The 18,077-nt window shown below is 38.9% G+C and overlaps 1 protein-coding gene across 1 annotated transcript; it reads right to left on the reverse strand.

Annotated features, from left to right (window-relative positions):
- Positions 1–441: 441 nt before the first annotated feature.
- On the reverse strand, positions 442–7,503 carry LOC139448947 (uncharacterized). Its single transcript, XM_071230453.1, has 3 exons — positions 7,467–7,503; positions 1,296–1,724; positions 442–701 (listed from the first exon to the last, which is right to left on the reverse strand). The coding sequence occupies exons 1-3, from the start codon at positions 7,501–7,503 to the stop codon at positions 442–444; spliced, it is 726 nt and encodes a 241-aa protein (XP_071086554.1).
- Between the last annotated feature and the right edge of the window lie 10,574 nt (positions 7,504–18,077).

The raw sequence follows: 18,077 nt of genomic DNA on the forward strand, positions 1-18,077 counted from the left end.
TATTCACGGCAAGTTTGCAATTTGAATCCATCAGCATGAACAACATCGCTCGATTATTAATGTGTTTCATTGTTGTTTAATGGAGCAGAAATTTCATATGTTCCCACCAATGAAGGGCTCCGAATACGGCAGCCGTGCCAGCCAATCAAAATACAATTTGGTATACGTTTAGTTAGTATTAAGATTCAATACCTGTTTCCACAATAACTTAAATTTTGAAGTTGTTTTGCTTTTTTTAAAAACCTTTTTCCTGTGTAACTAGGTTTTAGTTAGGCAGCCACTATTTGAATGAATATCAATGATGCAGAAATGTTTGTTAAGTGTCTCTCATTGACTACATTCCCAAGAGCTCTATTTAAAGGTTTCCGACGTGATTAAGGTTGAGGTTACTTACTGGTTACAAATACATTCAGTATAATTTAGTAACAGTCTTGTACATGGTCATGGTGCCTGATTAACTCTGCATGGAACTCGATAGCACAATACATACGTAGCAACCATGGTCATCACAGCCAGGGAGTTGTTGCAGACAGCGCCGCCAGATCGCCCCATGTTCACGTTTTTATGCATCGTTTCATTCTTTGTTGTATCATTCACCAAGGTCCCTGGTGCTTCGGATGTCGTCGCAGTCGTTGTTGTAGGATGTGTTGTTGAGGTGGTGGTCGTAGCTGGTGTGGTCACAGGTTTACACGCAGACTCCCCTGTGGTCAACCAGAATTAAAACGCATCAAACTGTGTTACTTGGACTGATATTGTTCATAGTTGAAACCTTATTAAGTCCCTTGGTTTCTTAATATTATTAATCCTCGATTATTCAGTAATTTAAGTCTACATTCTATCATGAGAAATATCCGGGACCTTTCCCCCATCAAATATTTATTTTATTTAACTGGGGTTCTTGGAAAAGTGACTGAATATATCGGGTTGTCAGACTCGGTGATGTAGCTACGTGTAATGTCTATACCGACTGAGAGGTTTGTTGCTCATACTTTCAATCACTGGTTTGTCGTTTATATGATATAAATTGCTAGAATACTATGTAGTGCGGCTTTTAACAACATACGAATAAGCACGCAAGCCGGTTACAAAGAGCCACAGTTTATTTGGGAAACACTTTTCACTCTCCATGTGTTGTTCAAGTGATAATCAATTTTATAGTGAAATGTAAAATATCTGACATTATACATCAGGATTAAGTGGTTTGTTCTTAATTAACATGGATGAACTAAGTACATTTTGACTTAGTAATTTGCCCTACTGTGTTATTTGTTCTGCAAAAAGGAGAGTTTTTTTACCCAGTCTCCACCAAGCATCATCTGCAGAAGAGATTCCGATGCTTATGTTTCCATACAACAACATCCGCCATGGTGAAGAGGAAAGTTTGGATTCTTCAACGTCACAACCTTCGCCGATAGCCACGCCATATACCGGCACCTGCACCCACAATGGTGTATAGCTGTCGCACGTGTCACCGGTTACTGTAAACATCTCCACGGTACAATCAGGGCCTTTGTAACAGTACTCCACCAGCAAACTCCTGTTCGGATAAATGTCCATCCTTGCCATCCCTTTGTCGAAGTTAATGACGAACTGCACTTCATTGCAACTCTTCACGTCAAACAACAGGAAATTCGAGCTAAACACCGTCTGCCCATCTACCTTTGCCAGATTTGAAATGCTGTCAGTTCTTGAAGTTTGGAACATTTCTGCTGAGATTCGATTACCTGAAAGAAGTATGTGGAAGAATATTATTACATTGATATATCAGAAAACATTTGTAGAAAACACATCGAGAATATACTGGTTATGAACTAGGACATAACTATCTTCAGCAACCTTTGCTTTTGGTAAGAAGCAACTAACGGGATCTGGTAGTCGGGCCGGGTGACTTTGTTGGTGCATGTAATAATCGTATCCCATCGTAAATATACCAGTTATGAACAAGGACTTTGGAACATGTCATCGAAAATTGGATTACCTGAAAGACGTATGTGAAAGAAAATTATTAGATTGATATATAAGAAAGTTTTAACAAACACATCGTTAATATACCAGTTATGAACAAGGACTTCACATTGGAACATGTCACCGGAAATTGGATTACCTGAAAGAAGTATGTGGAAGAATATTATTACATTGATATACAAGAACGTTTGTAACAAACACATCGTGAATATACTGGTTGTAAACTGGGACTTTACTTTGGAACATGTCACCGAAAATTGGTTTACCTGAAAGAAGTGTGTGGAAGAATATTATTACATTGATATATATATAAGAACGTTTGTAACAAACACATCGTGAATATACTGGTTGTAAACTGGGACTTTACTTTGGAACATGTCACCGAAAATTGGATTACCTGAAAGAAGTGTGTGGAAGAATATTATTACATTGATATATATATAAGAACGTTTGTAACAAACACATCGTGAATATACTGGTTGTAAACTGGGACTTTACTTTGGAACATGTCACCGAAAATTGGATTACCTGAAAGAAGTGTGTGGAAGAATATTATTACATTGATATATAAGAAAGTTTTAACAAACACATCGTGAATATACCAGTTATCAAAAAGGACTTCACATTGGAACATGTCACCGGAAATTGGATTACCTGAAAGAAGTGTGTGGAAGAATATTATTACATTGATATATATATAAGAACGTTTGTAACAAACACATCGTGAATATACTGGTTGTAAACTGGGACTTTACTTTGGAACATGTCACCGAAAATTGGATTACCTGAAAGAAGTGTGTGGAAGAATATTATTACATTGATATATAAGAAAGTTTTAACAAACACATCGTGAATATACCAGTTATCAAAAAGGACTTCACATTGGAACATGTCACCGGAAATTGGATTACCTGAAAGAAGTGTGTGGAAGAATATTATTACATTGATATATATATAAGAACGTTTGTAACAAACACATCGTGAATATACTGGTTGTAAACTGGGACTTTACTTTGGAACATGTCACCGAAAATTGGTTTACCTGAAAGAAGTGTGTGGAAGAATATTATTACATTGATATATATATAAGAACGTTTGTAACAAACACATCGTGAATATACTGGTTGTAAACTGGGACTTTACTTTGGAACATGTCACCGAAAATTGGATTACCTGAAAGAAGTGTGTGGAAGAATATTATTACATTGATATATATATAAGAACGTTTGTAACAAACACATCGTGAATATACTGGTTGTAAACTGGGACTTTACTTTGGAACATGTCACCGAAAATTGGATTACCTGAAAGAAGTGTGTGGAAGAATATTATTACATTGATATATAAGAAAGTTTTAACAAACACATCGTGAATATACCAGTTATCAAAAAGGACTTCACATTGGAACATGTCACCGGAAATTGGATTACCTGAAAGAAGTGTGTGGAAGAATATTATTACATTGATATATAAGAAAGTTTTAACAAACACATCGTGAATATGCCAGTTATCAAAAAGGACTTCACATTGGAACATGTCACCGGAAATTGGATTACCTGAAAGAAGTGTGTGGAAGAATAAAATTACATTGATATATAAGAAAGTTTTAACAAACACATCGTGAATATACCAGTTATCAAAAAGGACTTCACATTGGAACATGTCACCGGAAATTGGATTACCTGAAAGAAGTGTTTGGAAGAATATTATTACATTGATATATAAGAAAGTTTTAACAAACACATCGTGAATATACCAGTTATGAACAAGGACTTTGGAACATGTCAACAAACATTGGATTACCTGAAAGAAGTATGTGGTATTCCAAACCAGGATGCACTTAAATGTCGTTAATGATATACTGATGTACACGAGTGGATGTAACAAACATAATGTGAATATACTGGTTATGAACTCGGAGTGTATATGTTTATGAAGCAGTGGCCATTCCGTTATAGTTTTTGTAATCACTCGCATACGCGGATCAACCAACTGTTATGAAACCTCCTTAATATTTAAACTTTTGGACAGAAATATGTGATAAAACCATAACCTTTTTGTAAATGAGAAATATGTGATAAAAGCAGAACCTATTCATCTATTCCATAAGATCAAAAGCAAGTGTCTGTGAATCCCAGTCAATTAGTGTTGATACCAGGTGTTCCTGAGTTGGGTGCACCCTGCCCACACGATTATGATCAAGTGTTCGCCTGAACAAGCACGGGAATTTATAGTACAAGTCCAAATAGGGAATTGCGTTGGACACTATTGAGATCACTCTATACATTAGACCCATGGCGATCTGGGGTAGAATAGGTCTCCAGCAGCCCATGCTTGCCGTAAAAGGCGACCATGTTTGCCGTAAGAAGTGAGTAACGGGATCGGGTGGTCAGGCTCGTTGACTTGGTTGAATCATGTCATCGATCCCAATTGTGTGGATCGATGCTCATCATATAAATCACTGGATTATCTGGTCCAGACGTGATTATTTACAGATCGCCGTCGTATTGTAAAAAAACTAACAATAACTTTACAACAATACACTAACGAAAAAGTCCATATTTCCGAAAAAATGAAACGTCTTAAACTAAACTGAAAACGTTTCTCTGACAGGATCCATACAACATTCATGAGATCTCTAATCAAATTCATTCTTAACATGTTAATGGTGTATATTCAGATGGATAGGTGCCATCTCTAGCTACCCCAACACCTGCAATTAAGGTTTGACATCAAATAGGTTTAGATTTTCATGCTTGCTGTCAATATTGGTACAAAACGCATTGAAATTACAAATACTATCAACTCAACTATCTCTCTACTATTCCTTTCACGGTGTTCGATGTACACAGATAAACCGGCATGTATTCTTCAAAAGGTATTCCAGTTCATACACACTTTAGATATTACTGGTTGTTATACTGTCCTTCGACGACAAGTTTACATGCATAATATGTATGCTTAATTTCCACTAGTCACAATATGGAAGAAATATTGCCGATGTGACTTTAACACTCACTCATGACATTGCAAAGTTTGAATAAACTGCGTAAACAACGGTGCCTTTGCACGCACACTGAATACACCGGGCTCGACATGACACCTAAAGCTATGGTTATTATGATGAAAAGGCTTCATTATCCCACTTGTGGATAAATATATGAAACTTGTTACCACGGAAGGGGCGGGGCGGTCGAGTAGCCTGGTGGTTAAAGCGTTCTCTCGTCACGCCGAAGGCCCTGGGTGGATTTCCGACATGGGTACAATGTGTGAAGCCCATTTCTGGTGTGCCCCGCCGTGATATTGCTGGAATATTGCTAAAAAGCGGCGTAAAACCATACTCACTCACTCATTGTTACCACTGAAACTCGAAACATATGTCATCATGTCATCGTTTCAGAATGTCTTGGATAGAAGCTCATGATGTCATTAATTGGAGAGTCTGTCCAGACTTGATTATTTTCAGACCGCCGTCCTGCAGCTGTAATACGTCTGCGGCTTTATACACAAACAAGCAAACGAGCATGGTAATAACTAACAGATGAACGTTTAATAGGTTGTGGATGGCTTTTGAAGGGACGGTTTTAATATTGCTGACTTGACCTGTAACTCACTCAACCAATAAACTTTGACTGTGAACAAACAATGAACAAAAGTCAGTATACTCTTGACTCTCCTTGCATACATATATCCATATTGCGATTAAAGTATCTCACTTAATTATTTCTGCTTGACCACATTGATTTTGCACATACATCACCACACGATCCTTTAACCTGCAAGAACACTCTTTCCCTTACCAATATTGTGTGCGAAAATTTGACAAACCAATTAGAATGTGCTTAAGGATTGAACTACTAAAAATACTCGCGAGTACCTAAATCAGCCATATATGGCACTTTTTGATCATCTAATATATCGTGAATATATTATCATTTCGACATCACTAAGTCAAATGTTAACATAATGGTCGTGTGAAATGTTGTTTATACGGATGCACGTTGAGAGATTCAATCCACGCACCTGTTTTTGATGACGCTCATGCAACGGATCATAACAGTGGCATGTATCTGTGACGATCTATTTCCAAAGTCAATTCACTTTAATATCCATTTTGATATTTACTAAGAGGTGATCAATATTTTCAAATAACTGAAATAGCTACCAATTTCAAAACAATATATATTCATTTTAATATTAAATATTGTGTTTTCGTTTTAGTCAATAAGCAATGTTTAAAACGTTATTGAGATAACACAAACTCAATTAAAGACAATGCAGAAACGTGTAATATGAGCTTTATTTACTTTGAAATATCAAAGTATCTGTATTGATGATAACTTGTCAGATATTTTCTCTTGAGCGAAATGATTAACGTTATTTAGGTTTGTTGTTGTCGCACGAGGCAAAAGACGAGCTATATGAAGGCGGTCTGTAAACAATTGAGTCTGAGCCAGACAATCGAATTATTGACATCGTGAGCATCGATCGTCGCAATTGGGACACGGTGACATGCATCAACCAAGTCAGTGAGTCTGACCACCCGATCCCGTTGGTCGCCTCTTACGACAAGCATTTTCGCCTTTTACGGCAGGCATGGGTTGCTGAAGACCTATTCTACCCCGGATATTCACGGGTATTCAGAGCCTCTAAACGTAGATCCAATGCCTTTTAATGTCATTCGAGTATCTGAAGAAGTCACAAAGTTAGAAAATCAGTTAATCTCTTTCACAAGATGAAATGTCGATAGTATTTTAATCTGCCAACGTTTAGTTCGAAATAATCAAACCATATTATTATCATAACACTGTTGAATTAAAAAAATAAGCTTCAAATAAATATAATAAATATTAGGACAATTGAAACCTTTAGACGTTCTGTGGAAAAGGATGGTCAAGCACTGTGACGTAGAAGATGTGACGCCACGACATCCCAGTGATTCCAGAATACAAGGGGTCCCAGCAATTGCAACGCACACCGATCATAAGACCTGATAGTACCCCGATTGCATGGATTGTTGCTCGCAATATCGATCACTGGGTGGTTTTGTCCAGACTCCATTAATTCTCGGGCAACCGTCATATAGCTAGAATGTTGCTGAGTCTTGCGTTGAACAACAAACAAATAAACCAAATGACAAGTTGCATTGATATTCCTGAATTTGGCTATACATGCGCATAGTGGACATTTCGGCACGAAGCGGTCCCCAGCACCGTAAGGAGGATTGATTGATGAGGGTCGCTGACTTGGTTGATAGCCGGTCAACTTATAATAATAATCAATGGATTGTTTTTTATTCAGACTGGATTATTGATATAGACCATATAGCTGGACTATTGTTGTATTCGATGTTAAACAACAAACACACACACCCTTATTTGAATAGATTACAATTAGCTATATACAGTAAAGAGCCACAGTTTAGCTTCTGTATCAATCAAACCTTAGGCCTGAAAATGCAACATGTATGGAAGCGGACAGAACATGACCAATATATTTACCTGCGTAGATCAGCACAAACGAGATGAAGAAGTGCATCATTTTGCCAGGATACACCGTTTCGTATATGGGCAATTTGGTCATCATGTTTTATTATATAGTCGCCCCAACTATCTTTAGATCAGGTCATTATCTTTTGATCGTTTGTTCAGCCGTAACTCGGGTGTTGCATGTAAATGCCATATTTAGATTTGATTATACTAAGTCGGCACAGACATGCGCTGTTTATACCCTTATATATGATGACGTCAATGTGCCTGTTCCCTCATATTCATGCACGAGACATGTGTTCATTAGGATAAAAGGGAGGCTATGGTATGACATATTATTCTGTAACATTAACATCATGGGATACGAGAATTTTATGTAATATAAACTTTCTGGCATTTATATCTTTCGTAATGCCTGTTTTGAACACGTTATTTTGACTCACAAGTGACAAATTCTTGATTCTGCGAAAATATTTACCTATCCAATTGTTATTAGTAGATGACGGATGACAAGTTACATAGCTACGATTTCGTACACATGCATGGTAGTCAGTGCTTGGTCTTGATGACTAACAATCAGCCAGGGGATACTTTTACCACCAAACTCAAATCCTCCACGCCTGCGCCCCATTGATTATACACATTAATTTTAGTTCTTAATTGATCCTTCAGATAATATATCATTATATAAACCATTTCGAGGTTTAGAAGCATGTGCAAATCAGTTTTAGCCTTTTGTCAGCAAGTCATCCTGGTAAATCTTTTTCACAAAATGGGCAAGACATGCTTCAATGGAATATCAGATTTGTCTATAGAGAAGTCATGTAATGTACTGCTTGTCAAGCCACCGAGGGGCTCGTTGGTTACAAACGGTGTTGGTTACAAACACACTATCGCTTGTCGTGAAGGGCAACAAGATTGTATCCGATGGTGAGTCACGGTGACTTGGTTCATCGCGTGTCATCATAACCTGATGGAGTGGGACATAGCTATCTCTGTGACCCAGTCTCGATTATTCCCTTTGTTCCCGTCCTACCACGCCTCCGTTCTCTCAGTACTCAAACTCTCTTTTTGTCAGCATGCATAGATAGATACCTCAATGCAACACCAAATAATTTAACATATCTCCATCCTATCAACATAGCAGTTTTTCAGCACCTCTTTGAGCACAATGCTATTACTTAAGTATTTCTTGATACTATGTATCCTGGCTAAGTTGAAGTCATTATTCCTATGGTGCATCTTTTAATCATAAATTTGATATAATTGTTACAAATGATCATACAGTTCATCTTAGACTGACACGAATTGCTAATAGACTTAAAAATTGTTAATCCGTATTTCAAATCCTGAAAAATAATTTTGGATGGTCAAATAACTCAACATTTAACATGATGTATTGATTGGTGTTGTAACATGTCTGCCGTTCAGTAACAGCTATGCAAAAGATGTTTTGTAAAATGCGTACCCTAACTGTTGCCTTGTATTTAGAAGCTCAAACAGCACTCATCAAATCAGACATCCCATCATGTGAGTATCATTATCCCACTGTCTTTACTTTTACCCATCACCAAAGCTTTTTATGAAACTGCACCCATCATTTCATCAATAGATTATGACTTCCATGCTTGTCGTAGGAGACGACTTACGGGATCGGGCGACATGGCGGAGCAGAAGTGGCTTTGTTAATGTGAACGTGGAATGTTCCACCCTGAACAGACTCACAAACACTGACTATCAAAGTCGATGATGCACCCCTTATCATAGAAACACCATGAGTGTGCGAGGATGTGGAGGAAATGACAGATATGTCAGCTGACATGAGGATTATGTAGCATGACAGATCAGTGATTCGTGAATACAAATTGAGGATATGCATAGTTCTAAGTCCGTATTATTGCGTTATGTTGTGTGCAGGAACACCTTTTCATGACAACGACTGGATCATATGGTTCCTGACATTCTGGTTTGTGATCTGCTTGTTTGTGCTGATGTTTGCCTCACGACCACGTTTTTCTTCAGGAGCCAAAATTCTTTTTGTATACAGGTTGTTCATTGAACCATGTTAAGGATAGCTTGTGGTATTAATGGCAAGATAGAAAGTGTCGTCATGATTAAAAACGGGTTGAGGCCACAAATCCCTCTAGACCTTGCACAGACTGACAGGAAACATTTCAATGCTTTGGGTGATGGCGTGCTGTACGTCATGTTGTCTGTCTTCCGACGTACTCCAGATATTCTCTATTTTGAAAGTCGTGTTCAACAGTAACATCACCCAAATTCATTTGCCTTTGTGGTTCAATGGATTGGAGTATTAAAAATAAACAATCTTGTTCCGCCATAAAGATTTCAGAATGTCTTGAAACCAAGTTGGCTAACAACTCTTAGTTTCTGGATTTCATTGGGAGTTATTGGATAAGTCCAATCAGGATTCCTTTTTCTAGAAAGTCAGGGACTTGGTATTGGATTTATTAATTTCACAGAATTTGACAAATTGATGTGAATCCTACTATGTGCAGCCATAGTCAGGCTAGTTGAGCGCCCGGTCAATGCTTAATCGAAATCCAATGTTGCAATGCGATTCATATTCCGACCCGAAGACCTTCCTAACACCTATCAGAAATTTGTACAAAAAGTTTGTCTATTTGGGGTAATTTCTTGCATTAGGTCTGTATTCGTTAAAATCGACAGACAGGTACGTTTTGATTGTTTTTAAATTATGTTCAGTTTTCTTTCGAGTTTTTCATTTTTATTTTCTGGCAGGAAAACAGCCAATGTCTTCTTCATATATATGTCCGAAGTCATCTGCTACTGAATCATCAAGTGCACACTGAGGAGGGTTTCTTGCGAAGGCGGTGCCGATGAGACTGGAACAATCTGATTCTGTGTGGTGGTGCTTGTATTTCTCCAAGGCCTGTTTTCAACATGGTAAACATCAATGTATTTGAAGGTTGTAAATGTCTTTTCATTAGCCAACTAAATTGCCATCTTCTGTCAGCAAATCGTTTACCTTTAGCGTTGCCATAATTGGGTATTCTATGATGATATATTATCACCAGGAGAGACTATTCTCTGTACTTTTCTTCGATCTTGCAGACACTTTATATTTACGGGGCACTCGGGTAGCCTAGTGGTTAAAGCGTTCGCTCGTCACGCCGAAGACTCACTCACTCACTCACTTTATTTTTACATGTTGAGGATAAGCCTTAACCCAGTATCATACATTTAGGTGCAGTGAAAATTTAGGACAGTCTGAGACACAACAGATGGTGCCGAGCGATAGATAAGATATTTCTCACTTATGTTTTCTAGTTCACGCAGACACGCTACCACAAATGTTTAAGTTCTTCAGCAGTTTGGGCTATGTTTTCTTTCGACTGCTTTGAAATGTATCTGCTTGGATTTAAGTGTTTTAAAACATTAACAATGATTGTACCCCAACTTTATCACTCACTTGTCTCATATGGATTCCATCTTCACCCTGTATTTATATATTTAGTAAATATGTGATACATACGGAGGTATATAAATAGGGATACGTAGCTCGGGTTTTCGTCTGATAAATATATTATACAAAAATCAAAAGATATTGTGATGTGGATTCTTTACACTCATGAACCATGAATAATGTTTATAAATAAGTTAGCGGTATTGCATGTTTTGTTTTGTAGGAAACAATGAATATCCGTAGAAAACTGTATTAAATGTTCTCTGAAACAGGCCAGATAGCCAATCTAATATCAGTTCTCACTAATATAAGGGGCGGTCGGGTAGCCTAGTGGTTACAGCGTTCGCTCGTCACGCCGAAGACCCTGGTTCGATTCACGACATTGGAACAATGTGTGAAAGCCCATTTCTGGTGTCCCCTGCCGTGATATTGCTGGAATATTGCTAAAAGTGGCGTAAAACCATACTGACTCACTCACTCTAATATAAACACCTCAACATCAGAGACATAGAATCAGTCCATTAGGCATGACATATTAGCTGCGAAAAGTGTATAGATCACTGAAAATCAGTGATGACACCAGGCATTAGCAAATTTAAAAGTGCATAGATATACCACTTTTGAATGTGTGGGCGAGATTCCTCGCCATTCACACCTAAGCTTAAATGACATAGAAATGAGTGCATCATGTGCCACGCAACGCAACGCCACACTTCAATTCAACGTCCACAGTAACACCGTATGGGATGCTATCAACAGAACAACTACGTCAGAGACCGCCCCTGGATTGAGGGTGTGCACCCATGACAACCCCTCGACAAGACACAGGCTCAGGAGAGCAATTCTCACAGCCCGAAGAATCCATGGATACCCAGTCGTATCGACGAGAACGGTCCGACAACGTCTACGCATCTACGGTGGCTGTGAGAGGCACCCATCCACGCAGCCAATCCTGATGGTAGAACATCAACGTCGTTCTTATGAATAATATGATATTACAAGACATGACTTGTAAAGCTGTGCTACTACATAGCTGATTCCTAACGATAATGATACTACTTATAATTCGGCATCAATTTCTGCTGAGACTGGCTAGGTCATTATCTTCATTGTTACAATAAATGTAATTATCTCGAATATACATTCAGCAAATGTCAGATAGATAATGGAAACATGAAATCGGGACTATTCTTGGCCTCGTATTTGCGCAAAAAGGAGTGTCTGTGTTCTATTATCTTGAATGTCAAGATAAAAGTGCGAAATGCCTCTATGTTGAGCAGTCACTTTTGCAATTTTAATTCCAATTCGACTACCGACCGTATGGTGTTTTTACATGTCTGTCAGTCAAGTAATACATTGTTAACCAATCAATTGCTGTTTCTCCACGATTGCAAGAAACGATGATATCACCAGTACTAGAATCGACTTCCGCGTGCCATTTCAAATACATCCGGAATGAGTAGTAGCTTCAATGACTTTTCTCCCACGTTTCTCCCACCACCCAGGAAAACATTATGCAGATGAAGCCTCCTTTATAACGGTCTTTAGATTCGATAAATGCATACAATGTTCGTTGAGAACAGGCCGCAATTGTGTTCGATTCGCAAAGACGGGCAGCGACCACTCGGCTGCATTTTCCGTTGCCCCCATCCTCAAGGGTGAACAGGTGTGGGTGGAGACAACCCAGTCGATCAAAATCGATCGAAGTTCATCAGCATCATCCTTTGGTGGGTTCCTGGTGTCCGTGGATTCATCGACTGACGTTTAAGGATAAGTCGAGGCACTTGTCCCATCATTGTCAATACTTCACAAGTTTTGTACACACCCTTGGAGACATACGAGCGTTTTGTAGGTGTAGTCGAGCTCAGGATGTATTTATTTTAGTCAGCTGATGACAAGAGGAGGTTTTGAACTGATGAAAAGTCAATTTAGTGAGTGAGTGAGTGAGTGAGTTTGGGTTAACGACACTTTAACAGTAATCCAGTTATATCGCGGTGTGTCAGCTTAATGGGGGGTGGGGGGACCCGGAGCGATGCAGGTTACAAACGTTTAACTTTCGGTGAAACCTCCGAGCATGGGTATGGTGCTGACAAACCTAGAAACATAATCAGGGCGAACCGGGATTCGAACCCGGTTTCTTGCGTTCCCAGGGGATACATCTCTGCACAGCGAGAAAGTCAAATGACCCTTACCCTGAGCACGGACTCTGTACGAACCCTTCCCTTGTCTGACACTGAGCAATGTGTAGAGTTGACTGACACAAATATTGTCGTTTGTGCAATGTAAGTTGAGCCTCCCATTCGTCTGAGCACCCGCTGGTGTCCCTCCCACTAGAACCTGGTCTTGTCTTTAGTCTTCTTTGATAGGCATTTAGAAGTTGGAGTACTAAGTAAGGATAAGATTTATGGATGAACAATTTCTTTATTATAATTAAGCAAGACGTTTCAGTGTAGGTTCCAATCACTTGCTTGATAACGGTGTTTGAACCTACACTGAAACGTCGCGCTTAATTTTAATAAAGAAGCTGTTCATCCATAAATCGTATCCTTACTTTGTCTTTATTCGTTGCTGAAAACAACGTCATTTACAACGCAAAAGTGATTGTGTGTACTCCTTGGTGATGGTAGAACCTTGTGTGTACAACGCATGTGAAGTAATAAAGATGTTTTCCAGCGGGGAATCGTAATTGGAGTAAGTACATTGATATTCCAATAAATGTATTGCAATCATTCATTTCATTGAACAGTTTTCTACTATGCACACTTCATGAAAACTGTCCTATTTGCATGTGACTAAGTTTAAGCACATTATCTGTGCATCGTGAGCGTGTTCCAGCATTTGTTAATTATCCCTGAAAAACACCTACTTTTGTTTAGTTAAGTGTTTATTATGCTGTGGCACCATTAGCGCCACGGCGTCAAGTGTGATATCAGCTTCCTTTATATGCGTTTCATTTACCAATACTGTATGGATTTTTAATAGGAAAAGGAAATTATTGTGCACAAAGCTATTTGAAAATAGAGAATGGTCACTAGAAAGCGCAACTGGGGTGGCTTTAGTTTGATCTTTCGTAACTTTCAATCCGGGAATCATTTGAAATCATACAAAGTTTCCGGTATGAATCTGTTTCTTCAGTATGCCTTCAGTTGCCCGTCACCTTACACGCCCAGCTACGATGCTACGATAACTTTACATAGACAGCTTTGTGAATATACCGCCTGATACTTTCTATCTGTCACTTGTTGATTTGCTATTTTTCGCTCCTGTCAACAATATACCAGCTTTATGACGGCGGTCCAAGTTCGTGCCAGATGAACAAGTGATTGATAGGAAGACCAATACTACGGTGAAATGCAATCAACACAAGTCAGTCACGCCCGTTTCCTAAGATTCACGGTAAGTGTGTGGAAAACATAAAATTGTTGATTAAAGTTGTTTCAGGCTTTCTACTGGTATGGTTAAAATGTCAACACTGAGGGGGGGGGGGGGGGGGGGGGGGGGGGGTGTTCATCTCTGTCACCAAATTCTTTTTTATACCTACAAGGTATTCTAATTTTATTCTTTCTGGTATTTCTGGCAGTTAGAAACTTGGTTTATAAGTTTGATAAAACACTTTTCTTCGATGTTGGTTGAACATGTAGCCTGTGGGCTATTCTTACAGTTACAACCAACACCTGCAGGCGTGTTTTATCATGTACTAATAAACCTACCAGACAGGAACAGACCACCGGTTCACAAAGCAATCGTACATGTAAGTCTTACGTGCGTGTAAAACTGTCGTAACTTGGCAATACTGAAGTAGGGTCCTTTCACAAAGTTAGTGTAATATTAAGTCTGTGTATAATTGGCATAAATTGTACGTGTGGTCTTGGGGGATGTAAATATTTACGCGAGCGATGACGATTGCAATCAAACCAAACACGGATGAAATAGCCAAAAAGGTATGTAGGCGAGAACGTATATTCTGCGACAGGTCGAATGATCTTGACATGAGGTACCGCCTTTAACGACACATGCTATTTTCTATGATTTATATAGTGAGTGGCAGACTTGAACATCAAACCCAGCGTTCCCATGCAATACCACCTTACCTTAATGTTTTAACTGTCCTGAGTTACTTCTCCAAGGGCGGGTTTTACAATGAGATTGCTGATATCCACGACGTGAGTAAATCCTCCGTCTGCAGAGCAATCCATGCAACAACAGACAACCATGTGCGATTTCGTATTTCCCACAACGCCTGCCACTCAGAATCGTACCAAAGAATCGTTCTTCAGCATAGCTGGATTCCCTAAAGTGCTTGGTACAATTAACTGCACACTTGTTCCCATTATGGCGCCGAAACGTGGCGAGGTATCCTACGTTTGTGGGAAGGGTTACCACGTACTGAACATGTGAACATGTGGTGAGATACGTACACACACACACACTTACACACACACGGCTCGCGCCCCTGATCTCTCACCAATCGAGCAAATGTGGGATGAGATGGATCGGCGCCTTCGACGTCAACCACGTGTTCCACAGACACTCCGGGAACTTCGAAACATGCTCCAGCAGATATGGACAGATATCCAACAGGACTTTGTGCGGACGCCTCATCCATTCCATGAGACGAAGATGTGAAGATGCTTGCATCGCAGCCAGAGGTGGACACACACACTATTGATTTGTAAATTGACATTTTGGCATGTTCATGTTTTTTATGAAATCACGCATTTTCTGAAGTCAGTATGGCAAATTAAACCATTTGAACACTCACAGGAGTTTTTTATCTGTTGCAAACCGAAATTGTTTCAGATTTGGTAAAAAACATAACTTTGCATTAAATCTCATTCAATGTCAAAGGAACTTTTGTTGTTCAGTATATTTCACAAAACTTTTTAAGTGATCGATAAATGATGCGTTTTTGTGACACACCAGCAATTGTAGGAACTCGACCATCGAATCAATCTATAATTTCATTTATTCCCATTTATAAAGAATCGTCGCCAGTAAAATGAGTGTGTCCTCAAAATAATCGTTCTTAGGCAACTCACTTGAAACGGTGTAAACTTTTAGGTGCAATTTGTGTTTTTTTCATTTTGTACTGATTTAGATACACACACTTGAAATATTAACACCAGATAAATTAGGCAAAGAGGGACCAAATAGAGTTTTTTATAAAACGGTTTACTGCAAAACCTCCATAATTAATCCAAGCTTAAGTTTTTGAATGACCTCGGCAGCGGTGTTTCTGACCCATGAATTACTGCATATAGGCACTTCAATCGCTACAGTAGCGTTCACAGGTAAGAAGCATCTCTACCAATTAATATTAAACTAATTTCATCGATAACCAAACAGCCACAAAACGAGTTGTAGTAATAATAGCAACCATTCAAGCAACCAATTAGCAGTTTCACGTTTTGTATTTTAAGGTGGAGCATAGGGGTTCACAATGACAAAGGAAGTTGAATCGTTGAATTAAATCCTGCTTTCATTATTTACTTCTCATTTGATACTTACAGATGCAGTTCTTGTAATTATTAAATTATTATCACCAGCTTTGTTTTCTTCCGAACACACAATGGCTCAAACAAATACGTGATGACTGAAGTCGCATTCCCCCCTTGCTCTATTCTCCTGACCCTCACACGCACCTTACTGGGATCACCATGGTTACAGTGTGGAAAATTAATGAAGCATGAATGATTGCAACGGTGATGTATAATGTGTTGATCACAAGTACAAAAATAAGAAAACCCACTTGGCAAAGACACATGGTGATATCTGCTATCATTAATACGTTAAGTACAAACTACTAAACATGAAGTATTCGTTACTTGCGACACAATGGTAAGGATTATTATATCGGTGCATATATTTCTGATATTTGCATAGTGTGCTGAATGTAAGTCCTCCTTCAGTCATTCTGAGCATAATATTGGCTGATTGCAACCAGACCTCAACTTGACTACTTCATTCATTCATTCATTCATTATTCATTCATTCATTCATTCGTGAATGACGTAGTCAAGTTCATTCATTCATTCATTCATTCGACCCGTGAAGATCCGGGGTAGAATAGGTCTTCAGCAACCCATGCTTGCCGTAAAGGGCGACTATGCTTGTCGTAAAAGGCGACTAACGGGGTCGGGGTGGTCAGGCTCGCTGACTTGGTTGATACATGCCCATTCATTCATTCATGTCAACACCAATGAAAAGGTATAAATTGTCAGGGATATTCTTGGACGTGTCACTGATATTATCAAACCATTCGACACATACAAAATAGGTATGAAGTGTGCTTAACGTAACACGACAAACAACACAAGGTGATGTCTTCGTTTGCACGAGTTAACAAGTGTACAGATCCGGTTCCTGAGGTCAAAGGTATTCAAGCTTACAACTGTATATGACGCATGTATTGTGACAAGGCGTGGTGTTGTGGTATGAAGTGAACAATAATCCAGCTATATCAGGGTTGTCTGTACATAAACCAATGTTAACCAGACAACCAGTACTTGGAACACAACCAACATTTGAGCAGTATGACATGCAATCAGCAAAATCACAGAGCCTGACCACCGATCTATTGCAGTCGTTTCTTCCCCAAAAGAAATACTAGGTAAAAGTGGGGCCATTTTGTCTACATATACTCCAGTCGGTATCACACAAAGAAGACAGTTTCATATTTTGTATTTTAAAGATGGTGCATAGGGGTTCACATTGACAATATGGGCGAGTATTTCAACACAACAAGTCAAAGGTAGTTCATCGTTGGGCTCCTCACAAATCCAGTGTTCCTTTTCCCCCTTACATCACCTATGATCTCCCAAAGGTATGTTTACGTTGCATTTTCGACAACGTCTTGTAATATTTCAGCGCAAGACCACTGACGAAGCTTTCTATGCATATGGTACTTTCCATATTGTTGTCGATCATCCAGTGATATTTCCCGACTATGACACTGCATCTGGCTATGTGTGAAGACCATTTTTGATCAGTCCTCTAGCGATAAAAATGATAAAAGTGGCGTGTCACCTCACTCACTCATTGGAGATAAGACGTCAGAACCTTTCATGACATGTACTGAGTTTTCAGTTTTCTTTTGGAGTTTCGAATTATCATTCGATATTAAGTTCTTTCACAATAACTCTACGCTTTATTTTCACAGCAAATTTTAATTCATT

This window comes from Haliotis cracherodii, unplaced genomic scaffold (assembly GCF_022045235.1).
Source record: "Haliotis cracherodii isolate W230 unplaced genomic scaffold, xgHalCrac1.p SCAF_7, whole genome shotgun sequence".
NCBI classification, from domain to species: Eukaryota; Metazoa; Mollusca; class Gastropoda; order Lepetellida; family Haliotidae; genus Haliotis; species Haliotis cracherodii.

Excerpts from the sequence above, each read along its gene's own strand:
- LOC139448947 (XM_071230453.1), bottom strand. The coding sequence starts at position 7,503 with ATGCACTTCTTCATCTCGTTTGTGCTGATCTACGCAG. Across the intron at positions 1,725-7,466 it reads GTTTGTGCTGATCTACGCAG|GTAATCGAATCTCAGCAGAA; the intron begins GTAAATATATTG and ends TACTTCTTTCAG. Across the intron at positions 702-1,295 it reads TGATGCTTGGTGGAGACTGG|GGGAGTCTGCGTGTAAACCT; the intron begins GTAAAAAAACTC and ends GGTTGACCACAG.